At 38.0% G+C, this 13,109-nt stretch overlaps 2 protein-coding genes across 8 annotated transcripts in view; one reads left to right on the top strand and one right to left on the bottom strand.

Moving 5' to 3' along the window:
• The window catches only part of gucy1a2 (guanylate cyclase 1, soluble, alpha 2), a 188,046-nt gene that overhangs the window by 40,114 nt on the left and 134,823 nt on the right, over nucleotides 1–13,109 (bottom strand). The gene's annotated exons all lie outside the window — the stretch shown is intronic.
• Nucleotides 1–13,109, top strand: part of gria4a (glutamate receptor, ionotropic, AMPA 4a) — a 123,153-nt gene that overhangs the window by 52,804 nt on the left and 57,240 nt on the right. For 6 of the 7 annotated variants that reach the window (XM_077207123.1, XM_077207126.1, XM_077207121.1 and 3 more), the window contains exons 5-9: nucleotides 4,390–4,443; nucleotides 5,787–5,945; nucleotides 8,329–8,496; nucleotides 10,399–10,503; nucleotides 10,635–10,742. In XM_077207123.1, coding sequence (XP_077063238.1) covers nucleotides 4,390–4,443; nucleotides 5,787–5,945; nucleotides 8,329–8,496; nucleotides 10,399–10,503; nucleotides 10,635–10,742 — 594 coding nt within the window. Of the gene's footprint in view, nucleotides 1–4,389; nucleotides 4,444–5,786; nucleotides 5,946–8,328; nucleotides 8,497–10,398; nucleotides 10,504–10,634; nucleotides 10,743–13,081 lie in introns of all 7 variants that reach the window. The other variant, XM_077207127.1, reaches the window with a different exon arrangement.

Here is a 13,109-nt window from a genome sequence, read left to right as displayed (position 1 = left end):
ACGCAATTACGCTTTTCGGTTCGCGTACCTACCCAAAGTGATAAGATAAAATAAAATTCTGCATAAAAATTTATAGACAAGACAAGTAGTTTGTTTAGGCATGGTTTGTAAGGAATTACAAACCTGCACACATATATTCTTATCAATTCTTAATGCGCATGTGAACGCCATCAGCGTCTATCACAGGTTCACGTTTAAAGTCTGTTTAGAGTGAACGGTGTCGTCTTAGCGGCCCCTAATTTAATAACAAATGATCATTTAGACGGAAGTGAATCAATCAAAACTAACTTTAGCTGGAATTTTTTTTTCAAGAACCACTATAAAACCAAACCAATCTCTGTTACCTTAAATTATATGTTTATCTCTGTAAAGCTGCTTTGAAACAGTCTACATGGTTAAAAGCGCTATATAAATGAGAATGACTTGACTTGACTTAATACGTGCAATCCCACACCGAAACTCAAGCCCTGTAACACCAACAATATTCATCCGGAGTAAATGAAACGAGAGAGTGAGATTTGTGTGTCACTCGCTGTCGGAGAGAGAGGGAGAGGGAGAGAGAGAGAGAGAGAGAGGGAGATAGAGAGAGGGAAAGAGAAAAAACAGCTGTTATTGTGTTTCCTGTGGAAGAGTTTCAGATATTCCAGTATCGATATGTATAGAAAAATCTATATTTTTGACAAACACTAGATCGCACTTAGTTTATTATTTCATGACTTTTTAAAAGAATACACTTGAAAAATGTATATATATACAGTTGCTAGTATAAGTGAACACACCCATGCTAAAGTTGACTAAAAAGAGGAATAAAAAACAAAATCCCTTGGCCTTTGGAATTAAAATATCCCACATCATCACATTCCCTTCATCATACTTAGAGATTGGCATGGTGTTATTTCAGTTAGGCTAATAGCTGGTGTGATTTGCATTGAGAGATGATCTTATCTTATATATATATCTTAATTCCAAAGGCCGAGGGAACTTTATCAGGATGAATATTATCCCGGATCCATGAAACAACTGGCCTTTAATTATAAAAATCTGCTGTCTCTATGGGAGTTTAACATAGGGGTGTCCTGACTTATGCAACCTGTAACATTTATTTATTTACGATACATTATTCATTCACAAAGAAAATTGGTGTCCCTAAATGTTGGATTTTTCCTCATTTTTTAAATTAAGGCATTAAGATCAATTCCCAAAGATGATTTTTTATTCCTCTTTTTTTAGTCAACTTTAGCATGGGTGTGTTCACTTATGATAGGCACTGGATATAAAATTCGACCCGCCAAAGTGGCTAGAGGAGGGACTGCATTACATGAAATACACACATTTCTATTCATTAAAGAATCCTGAAAAATAAAATGTATCAGTTTCCACAAAAATATGAAGCAGCACAACTGTTTTCAACAGTGATAATAACACTTTTTATATCATTTTTGAGAGCCTGAATACAAGAAACAAAAGTCTCACCATTAAATTCCATGTCCCAAACACACACTTACAATGATTCTCTACATACGCAGCCTATAGATCTTATGCGCAGCCATTTTTAATATTGTCTTTGATCTTCTGTTTTTGCGGTCTCTATACAGGTGAAACTCGAAAAATTTGAATATCGTGCAACAGTTCATGTATTTCAGTAATTCAAATTAAAAGGTGAAACTAATATATTTAGTATATATAACTATATACATATGCATGATTATACTTTTCAGAGGGCCGACATTTCTGTATTTAAAAGCCTTTTTTAAAATTGATTTAATGTAATATTAAAATTTTCTGAGATTTTGAATTTCATAATCATCAAAATTATAACTTTTGCACGATATTCAAATTTTTGGAGTTTCACCTGTATATCTCTATGGCATCGCTGTCGAGGAGTAATAAGCTGGTGAAGTCGATTTACTTAATGTAAAGTTAACGAAAGTTATCATGAGGATTGTAATGTTAAATACGTAAGATCGCTGTGAAAAAAGACAACCAGCACAGCGCTGTAAAGTGGCGGAGCTACATAAGGTCTATATGACTGCACTTGACTGTATTTTCCTTTTTTGAAGTAATTCCGATCATATTTCAAGCTATTGAAAACCATCATGTTGAACAGTGCGCATCTGAAGCGTCTCAGCTGAAGGGAATAATACATTATTTATCGGCTTTAATATATCGGCAATTTTTTCAGGCTGATAACGATAACATTAAAAATGAACATATATCGGTCGATACCGATATATCGTGCATCCGTATAAATTACAGTTCACAATACATTCAGTTATTTCAAACTCAAATAATTGAACAATATTACTGTATTTTTGATCGAAAAATGCAGCCTTGCTGGTCATTAGAGACTTCATGATGGCTGGTGTGCATTAGATGAGAGCTGTGGTGTAATGTGTGTCAGCGGTAATGATGTTGGAGTCTCAGTGTGTCTGATCTGTGAACTCTGAGATTGCAGGGTGTGTTTGATTGTTGCACGGTCCGTCTGTTCCTCGGGCAGACCTCGAAAGGTGCCCATCTATCAGCCTGACAGTAGATTTGGCAAACACACACACACACACACACCGTCTCGCAGTTGGACATGGTCAGGTACAACATCAACAGAATGTTCTCTCCACACGAGCTGCCAGTCCTGCCAGCGTGATCCTCGAGCAGATGTTGTGGATCTGGCATCGGTCACACACACTAGACCAGGGCTTTTCCAATTTTTATACGCCAAATATAATCATCCTGAAATTTAACCAAACAATGACAAGGTTATATTATAAATCTAAAATTAAGTTACTTTATAATATTTATTTTTAGTCGTTATAGTAATGTATAGTAAAATGAATTATATATATATATATATATATTTTTTTCTTTTTTTTTCTACTTTTAAAATTTTTTCCTCTAGACTTTTCTAAAACTCAAGCATGAATACACCAAACTGGACTTCTGAAAGCACAAGAAAATGGCTCCTTATAAAATCATGAGTGTAATTTTGAAATCAAATTGGCCACAACACAAAAAGAACTGGAATTTTAACTGGATTGACAGGAAGAGTACTTTTCTGAATTGTAATTCACAGAAATAAAGTGCACTTTTTCAGCAGAGCTGGTTCCGGAAGTATTTTCTCTTCTTTGCAAGTATTTGCAAAGATTTTTAAAAAGTCTTTGCAAGCCATGAACCAAACCAATCAGCCACGAGGTGAATCATTACATTACAAACTTTGATTTGATGCAAAAAAGTAACAATAGAAAAAAACACCTATAGATAAATATACAACTATTGATATAAAGATCGATTTAAATATGATGTACAGGTTTATGTATATACATACTTCCGCCAAGGACCAGATGATTTTTTTTAATATGTCCTGATAGATAAAACTCAAAATGGTGAACTTTTTTTTTCACCACACACGCACACACACACACGCACACACACTTCAATTCTCTAATTGGTGAGGATGTAGTATTGTAATGTAGTTTTTAACCAGGAATTCTGCCTTTGAACAGGATTATTTAAAAAAAATAGGACTGAAATAATGCAGGCAAATATCTTCAACAAAAACATATACGGCATGGATTAACAACATCGTTGCTCACAGTAGGTCTGTCTTTAAAGGTTTATAAGTTATCTTTAAAAATCAATCCCTTTACGGAGTAAACGCATTGGATATGTACTTCCGGGATCCAACTTCTGCACTCTATTCAACAAAAGGTTTTAACCATCCTGATCCACAACAGTTCATTTATTAGGCATGATGAAATAGATATATACATTTGTATTTCACTTATGCATTTAAAACATTCACCCATCCATTCAAATAGGCCTATAAAACTTCATATGAACTATATTTTAAACTTTTAAAGAAGGCTTTGTCTGGTTAAAACTATGAATTTCTTCAAATTTTAACTGCGATTAGTATTTTCAATTAGTCTTTTCTCTATTGTGATGAATAATAGTTATTTTTATTAGGGCGGGGCTTGATTTTGTGATTGAGGAATTGATTGGATGGTTGTGGTTTGCTATTGGTGGATCTCATGTGAGTGACAGGTTGGCTCCGCCCTCGTCATCAGAGATGCAAAAAGTTATTTTTAAAGGGATTGCAAGAACCAGGGGGAGTTATTTTGATTCAAGATTACAAGGGAACAAAGATTTAAAAAAAAATAATAATAATGATTTGCAAGGATAAATAATTTGTAATAAATGGCAATATTCCATAAAAACAACAATTTTCCATTTTGATTTCATGGTGACTTTAAAAAGCATTTCTGAATGTCTGATGGAAACTTCAATGCTTCAATATCACAAACACTTTACCAAATATAGGTAGCTTGAATTCCTGAAAAGTATTTACAATTCACTCACTCCTTATATTTGTCTCTCTCTCTTTCTCTCTCTCAGATTGTGAGTGTGGGGAAACATGTAAAAGGATACCACTACATCGTGGCTAACCTGGTGAGTCCTGGCACTGGGTTATCCAGCTGAGTGATGGCGCGCGCGAGGGAATGAACACATGTAGAGGACAGCGTGTCCTCTGGCCGTAATTCTCTGTGATGGAGCTGAGCGATGTGCCACTTTACTTTCCAGAATAAAACCCCAGACTAGAATTACATATTGGCACATTTGGCATCGTTTGTGCTCCAGACATTCCTCAAATCATGTGCGCTGTTACTTTAAAGGTCCGGTAACGCTTCATTTTACAGTCCTGTTACAGTCTTGTACATACTATGTACTTATTATAGTAATTACAATAACTGGGTAATAAGTGGATAATAACTAGGTACTAACCCTGAACCTACCCCTAAACCTACCCTTAACCCATGTACTTACCTTATATTACCCAGTACTTTCTAGGTAAGTACACTGTAAGTACTGTACTGTAAAATGAAGCGTTTCCAAAGGTCCCATATTGTACAACTTTCTGAAGTTTTATTTTAGGTTTTGATGTCTGTAAGAATACATATTTGCGGTATAAGTACCAAAAACCATGTCAAAATATTTTTACAGCTCCTTTCTCAGGAGCTCTGCCAAGAACAGGTCGAATTTTGGCCCGTCTACTTAATATTCATGAGCCTCTCTTCTGATTGGCCTGTTGTTCTCTGAGTGACCCACCATTGGTGACTGAGTAGTTTTGACATCACAAATATACGGTCAAAATCACAACAGCTTGTGAAAGGGACAGCTACTGTACTTTATGCAGGCTGTGTGCGTTTTCTGTGGATCGACTGTTTTGAAACTTAGGCCTATATGGTAGTTTCACAGCTCCTAGACCTCTGTTATCATGAAAAAAGCCAGGAAATTTCAGTTTTGACAATATGGGACCTTTAAGTGAGCAGATCCACCATTTCCACCTGCAAAATTTACACAGAATATCACAGAGACTTGAGGGTGTCTCACTCTTTTTTTTTTCTTTGTTTATTAAGAAACAACGTCCTCAACACCCTAGACACATGGTGTTGAGTTTTGCACATCTCACATATTTTCTTTTAGGGTGATAAATTCATCTGAAATGGTAGTTAGTCTTAGGGAATTTGCCGTCTTTCTCATTTTCGGAGACTGTGACTATGATGGACCGCTGAACCTGCACTTTGTTACGAGTGATTTATCGTCGCTTATTTGTGCTGTGCCTTAACTCTGTGTTGACATTTCTTAGTGTGTCAGCATGTGGGATATTAAGAAATGTTATAACTCACTCTCTTGCCTCACATTCGTTCTATTCATCTCCTGTTTTCCACCTCCACCTTTTCGGTGAATCTGCTTCATTCGCCCTCACTCTAATTTCCTCTCTCCCCTGACAGGGTTTTAAGGATATTTCTCTTGAGAGGTTTATGCACGGCGGGGCAAACGTAACCGGTTTCCAGTTGGTGGATTTCAGTAAACCAATGGTGATCAAACTAATGCAACGCTGGAATAAACTAGACCAGAGGGAGTATCCAGGATCTGAGAGCCCACCCAGGGTAAACGCAAATACATTCACGACATAATTAAACCCAAATGCAAACACCAATAAACCAGAATAACAAACACTATGAATTGAGAGCATCATTATTTGCAAATGCTTTCAAAGACTTAGGTAACAGCTCTAATTTGTGCTATAAACACTAATGAATAATTCCTTTTCAACTTGAAACGTGTGTTTTGAAATCGTCATTCTTTGCGCAGCAAACAGCAGGTTACAAATCGGATGCTATAATACTGTCAGACACATGTGGCAGAATTCCAGTCACAGATGTTTAGCCAATCAGACTGTGACAGGGCACATTCTCCGTCAAGCTTTAGCCAATGAGAAGCTGCCCAGTGATATTTGAGTCAATTACGCCATGACAGACTGCAGCCGGAGCCACATTTTAGCCCGTCTGTTGGGACATGTGTGAACTGAAGTCAATGTTTACATAGTTTTGATGCCCAAGTGAAAAATAAATATACCAAAATGAATTTGAAATGCATTTATTTTATGCTAAGTATACTACAAATGCATTTACATATTTATGTGCTTAATATAAATACCTTGCAATTGTACTTTTGGTATACTAGATTGGTATACTTTAAGTCTGCAAAATTGGAACAACTAATTTTGTACTTAATGCACTTTAGTTATCCGGAAATACTGCTGAGGTCCAGCTAAACATATACTTAAATATATTTGATGGTGCTAAAATTTAACTATTGCAAGTATACTTTAAATATCTTGCATTTTAAGACTGATATTATACAGAGATAATACTATCCTTACTAATAGTAGTATTAAAACACATTTAGGCTTAATATTGAGAAATTTGCATTGTGCAATAAAGAAGTACTCCAAAATAAAGTTTAATTACAATATTTGGTTACACTTTATTTTAAGGTGTCATTGTTACAGTGTAATTAAATATTTAAGTACAGTGTAATATTCATTAACTATGTGTACTTACTATAGGGTTAGGGTAGGATTAGGATTTGGTTGAGGGTTAATTGCATGTAATTAGGCATAATTTACTGTTATTACTATGGTAATTACATGTAACATATGTAACAAGGACACTGTAAAATGAAGTGTTACCCAATATTTATATCAGTAGCCCAAGTCTCAAGCGATATGTAAGTAAATATGTTCATGGATTTGTATACTTATAGTATGAAATTAAGGTATTTTAAATACATTTTGGTATAGGTGGTTTTTTAACTAGGGTGACTGGGATACCATTTTAATTATCCAAGAGATAAATTCACAGCCTTGGGAGGAAGTGACATTTGCTTTTTTCCATGGAGCACATGTGCTGCTTAATTGAAAGAATGTAACATTTTAATTAAAAAACAAACAAAAAAAAACATTGGAAAAAAATGGGCCACAATTAAATACATCTACACATACTATATATCTAAAATGTGAGGACCAAATGTGAGTGAAGCGCTTGCACCATCAAGCTCTTGCGGTACCACACAAAATGATCACAGTTCTCCCTAACTGGAAAACAGTACAAATCTACTCATTAAGATGATTTTGTGCTGCATAACCACACCTCATCGTGCTGTCCTCAGCTAAATAAAGGTAGCTTTTCCCCTTCGTTGAGAACATAGAGATCGTTCTCTACTCCCATTGATTAGCACTTCCATCCTGCAGTCCCTGCTATAAATTATCAGGGAACATCAAACCAATCTTTACAGGTTTATTAGAGCACACTATACAGGCAAGATCCTTGACTACCTCCATCTCTCGAGCGCTCTTGATTTTCTGCATCTCACTCATTGACTCCCCCTTTAATGATTGTTGTTTGTTTCTGTCTTTCCCTCAATGTTAATTGGATGTTATTATGCCTCTGCTACAACCATAAATCTTCATTTCCGCTGATCAAGTTCATACATAATGTCTTGTGTCAGTGCAGACGCAGCCGCTGAGGATCGTTCTGTCTTATTGGGCCGGATTTACTCATGCAAATAGCCATGCTTTTGTATTTGTTTATGGAAATAAGAGATGAAAATCCATTTTTATTATTGGTGAGGTTGGTGAGCAAGAGAAAAACGATGAGATCCCTGCACTGCTTTCCCCACCAATCTCTCTGAATCTTTACTGCTCTGTAGCAACAATCTGTACTGCTTTACAGCTAAATAGCTTTTCCAGTAACAAGTAGCACCATCGCTACATTGCAGTTTTATGTCACATTGCATTATGCACACAGCCTTACAAGCAAATAGGCGGAGGCAATAATCAATGTGCTCACCTAGAATGCCCTCTCTGTTGCATTTACATCTACTTTAGGCACTATGACAGCTCAGCATTACATTTGATATGTGACTGTAAACAGGAAGCATGGGTAATATAGTGTGAATTAACACAAAATGTTCCTTTTACCCTTTTAGTACACATCATCATTGACGTATGATGGTGTGCTAGTGATGGCGGAGGCGTTTCGAAATCTGCGCAGACAGAAGATCGACATCTCTCGCAGAGGCAATGCTGGAGACTGCCTGGCCAACCCAGCTGCTCCTTGGAATCAGGGCATCGACATGGAACGTACTCTGAAACAGGTGAGAGCGGGTGGGATTGTGCAAGACAGATGAGAGCTGATGGGATGCTGTGAGCCAGGTGAGAGTGGGCTGGAATCTGTACGACAGATGGGAGTGAGCATTACTGTACGACAGGTACGAGTGGGTGGGATTCTGTACGACAGGTGGGAGTTGGAGGGAATCTGTGTGACAAGTAAGAGTGGTAGGGACTCTTTGCAACAGATGTGAGTGGGAAGGAATCTGAAAGACAGGTGAAAGTGGGTGGGACTTTGTACGACAGGTGGGAGTGGGTGGGACTTTGTACGACAGTTTTGAGTGGGAGGGAATCTGTTCGACAGGTGGGAGTGGGCGGGAATCTGTTCGACAGGTGGGAGTGGGCGGGAATCTGTTTGACAGGTGGGAGTGGGCCGGGAATCTGTTCGACAGTTGGGAGTGGGCGGGAATCTGTTCGACAGGTGAGAGTGGGAGGGAATCTGTTCGAACGGTGGGAGTAGGAGTGAATCTGTTTGACAGGTGGGAGTGGGCGGGAATCTGTTTGACAGGTGGGAGTGGGCGGTTCGACAGGTGGGAGTGGGCAGGAATCTATATGACAGGTGAGACTGGGAGGGAATCTGTTCGACAGGTGGGAGTAGGAGGGAATCTGTTAGACAGGTGGGAGTGGGCGGGAATCTGTTTGACAGGTGGGAGTGGGCCGGGAATCTGTTCGACAGGTGGGAGTGGGCGGGAATCTGTTCGACAGGTGAGAGTGGGAGGGAATCTGTTCGAACGGTGGGAGTAAGAGTGAATCTGTTTGACAGGTGGGAGTGGGCAGGAATCTGTTTGACAGGTGGGAGTGGGCGGTTCGACAGGTGGGAGTGGGCAGGAATCTATACGACAGGTGAGACTGGGAGGGAATCTGTTAGACAGGTGGGAGTGGGCGGGAATCTGTTCGACATGTGGGAATAGGAGGGAATCTGTACGACAGGTGGGAGTGGGCGGGAATCTGTTTGACAGGTGGGAGTGGGCGGTTCGACAGGTGGGAGTGGGCGGGAATCTATACGAAAGGTGGGAGTGGGAGGGACTCTGTATCAATGGTGACAATGGCTGCAACCGAAATCGCATACTTCCTTACTATATAGTAAGCGTAAAACATTATGTGACAAAAGTAGTATTTCCGAATTTACAGTACTCATAAGAGAGTAGGCATAAGTACCTGGATGACCTTCATCCGGCGAGATTCTGAAATGTGGTATATAAATGTGTTACATCCTCATACTACACACACTCATACTATATACAACAAACTATTGTAGCGGTTGTGAAGGAATTATAGTACCTACTCAAGAGAGTATATGAATTTTGTATGCAGCCACTGAATGGGACGCTGTCTGACAGGTAACAGTGGGCATGACTCTACAGGTGAGACTGGACATGACACTGTCTGAAAGGTGAGTGTGGGTGGGACTCTATAGAACGGGTGGGACTCTATAGAACGGGTGGGTGGGCGTCATAAGACAGGTAAGACTGCAGGATGCTGTCTGAAATTTCAGTGTGGACAGGAGTCTGTACAACAGGTGGGAGTGGGAAGGACTCAACATAACGGGCAAGATGCTGTCTGACAGGTAAGACTGGACGGATGCTGTGTATGACAGGTGAAAGTGAGGTAAGAGTGGGCGGGACGATACACAGGTGGGAGTGGGCGGGGCTTTCCCTGAAAGGTGAGACTAGGCGGGACTCTGTATGACAGAGAGGACTTCATGGGGGTTTTAAAACAGCTTTTGCATCTTGCAATCCAAGTGGTTTAAGCACTCTGACACTACTTTTAAAGGTTTAATCCACTCAGCAAAATAAATAGCTATAAATTATACTTTTGTTCCATGCTTACCAAAACTGATGTGTGTAATACTTCTTTGTGTGTGTGTTTGTGTGTGTGTGTATGTAAAGGTGAGAATCCATGGTCTCACTGGGAATATCCAGTTTGATCATTATGGACGCAGAGTCAACTACACCATGGACGTATTTGAGCTAAAGAATAACGGCCCCCGCAAGGTCAGACACACAACACACTCATGCATTCAGACACATACAAGCAACATTCATACAGTCAGATACACACCGTAAATTCACCCAGAAGCCCACACACACACTGGATTGATTACCCTGTCGTCTATCATCTGCAGATCGGTTACTGGAACGACCTGGATAAATTGGTTTTGGTCCAGAATGAGCTCTCGATGGGCAACGACTCCGCTATGGAGAACAGGACGGTTATCGTCACGACTATAATGGTAATGTACTCACAACCACCAACATCTGCAGTCTTACACACATAGCGCCATCTAGAGGGAGCAGGACAATGATATTCCATCAGTTAGACATACTTGAATAAAACTTGCTTGCTTTGCTTACTGACTGTATTGGTGAGAGGAACAAGGAAAGAATAAGCGAACCAGTGAAAGAGAGAAAGAGAGAGAGCTGATAGTTCTTATCATGTTAAACTCATCAGTTCTGCCATAGATAAGGGAACAAGGGGGTTACACTGAAGAAAGAAGTTTACAAATGAGTATTAGGTTGATGTTTTATTTTCCCTTAAAAATGTGCCACAGTAACCATAGATTCCAACAAATCACCATAGTTATTAAAGGAACATCCCACTAGCTGACTAAAAACATCTTGATTTTGGTCAGCGGTGTCACACCCACCGCCTGTTTTTGCTGAAACGTCGAAAGTCTGTCACATTCAGCGATTAATAATGGATGAGATGACAGACTGAAAGACTGCCGGTGACATTTTCATCCTATTCTGTCACGGATTGCTGAAATACGAACAGGAGCACCTTGCAAGCAATTATAATAAAATGAATGTATATGCGAATATTCAGATACGCTATGTGACTTTGCATTCGTTGTCAATTCTTAAGCCTGAGAACATTTACATTTACATTAATGCATTTGGTAGACGCTTTTACCCAAAGGAACTTGCATTGCATTCATGCATTCTCTGGCAAATTGGGCCCATGACCTTGACTCTACTGTTTTAAGCTACAGGAATGCCATATCAGGCACAGAAGAAGCTCACTGGTCACTGCCAAGACCATGAGAGCCGCCCACGTACAGGCTCAGATTATTTCAAACTAGCTAAAAGTTGCTTCAAAGTCAAGGGGCATTAACAAAAATGTTGAGTCGCTATCTGACCTCTGATTCTCTAATAGAGACTCTTCTACAGTGTAAAGCTCAAAGCTAAAAATCGATTATAAAGACACCAGTATTAAAGCCCTAAAAATTCAGAGGCTTTTAGCAGTTGAAATTATACAAACTCAAGGCGTTCATATTTTAGAAAGGATGCGTCTGAACAAATCCTTTCAGTAGGATTGGATATTGTATGAAATTTAGCAATTCTGATTCCAATTCCTCTCCTGCTTATCGATTTTTCTATTCAAATATGAAAAGAAAGAAAGAAGAAGTCAAACATTTAGATACCAAACATATTTATTCTGGCTTTTTGCAAAACATTCTGTTGCAGCTGAGAATTATGAACAAAAATCAGCAGGCTAAAGAACAATAACTAATGAACTAGACTAACTAATATTCATTTCAAACATTAATTAAGACAAGTAAACAGTCAGCAATACAATAAGAACAAATAAGCAAATGAACAATAACACAAAAACAACTGAACAAAATTCATTATTTGAAATCAAATAAAAGTAAAATAAAGTAAAATAACTGAGTTTTCTTTTTATAAATAAAATATACGTAGATTAATGCTTATTAAAAAAGTTACATAAGTTATTCAGTCAAGACCAGTGAGTGATTTTCTGTTTCTTGTGTTCTTTGATTAACAGTAATGACACAGACGGCAGCAGGTTTATTAGGCTACTGTCACTTTAAGTGCTGCTGCACGGATCTTATACTGTGTGTACATTCGTGTGTACTTCTCCATTCAACCACAAGAAGAGTCAGTTTTCTTTCATGTCTTCTTTGGCTTGAATAGTTTAAAACCACATTAAAATGCGCACATACAGAAATCGATAAGTGGAATTGAAATTTAAATTTTATAAAAAGTATCCAATTCCTGACCTTAAGTATCCAATTTCAGAATTGGAATCGATTTTTGATTCCCAACCCTATTTTTCAGTCAGTTTTTAATGTAAATCTCAACATTAGAATTAAAAGAAAATATAACATATTATTTTTTCTTGTTTCTTTTTTATGTTAAGCTTTAATTGTCAGTCTGTTTTTAAAAAATCTTAAATTTTGAAAATATCAACGTTAGAATTAAACAAAGGTAGAACATAAGAGATAAAAATTTTAATAAAACGAGCCAATCCAATCCAAAAACAGTGCATGTAATTCTTTTTTAATGTTAAACTTTAATATTTTAATGTCATTATTGTTTTTCATGTCTATTTTTCTAAAAGTTTGTATATTCAGTATTTTGAGCTGAATTTTAAGTGCTATAAAATAATTTAGGTATTTTGGCAGAACCTATGGTTACTGTAGTCGTGAATTCTGTAAGGGTTTAAATAGGGAATAAGAGCGCTAGAAAATTATACCTTAGCAGGCTCCTCCTCTCTCTCTCTCTTTCTCCTTTTCTCTCTTTTCTTTTCTGCCGTGCGCTTTTTAAGGCGATGGAGAATTTTACCTCTGCAGGAT

Source organism: Siphateles boraxobius, unplaced genomic scaffold (assembly GCF_051911475.1).
Source record: "Siphateles boraxobius isolate OS27281-9 unplaced genomic scaffold, OSU_SipBor_1 6, whole genome shotgun sequence".
Taxonomy (NCBI): domain Eukaryota; kingdom Metazoa; phylum Chordata; class Actinopteri; order Cypriniformes; family Leuciscidae; genus Siphateles; species Siphateles boraxobius.
This window is presented reverse-complemented; position numbering and strand designations above follow the sequence as displayed.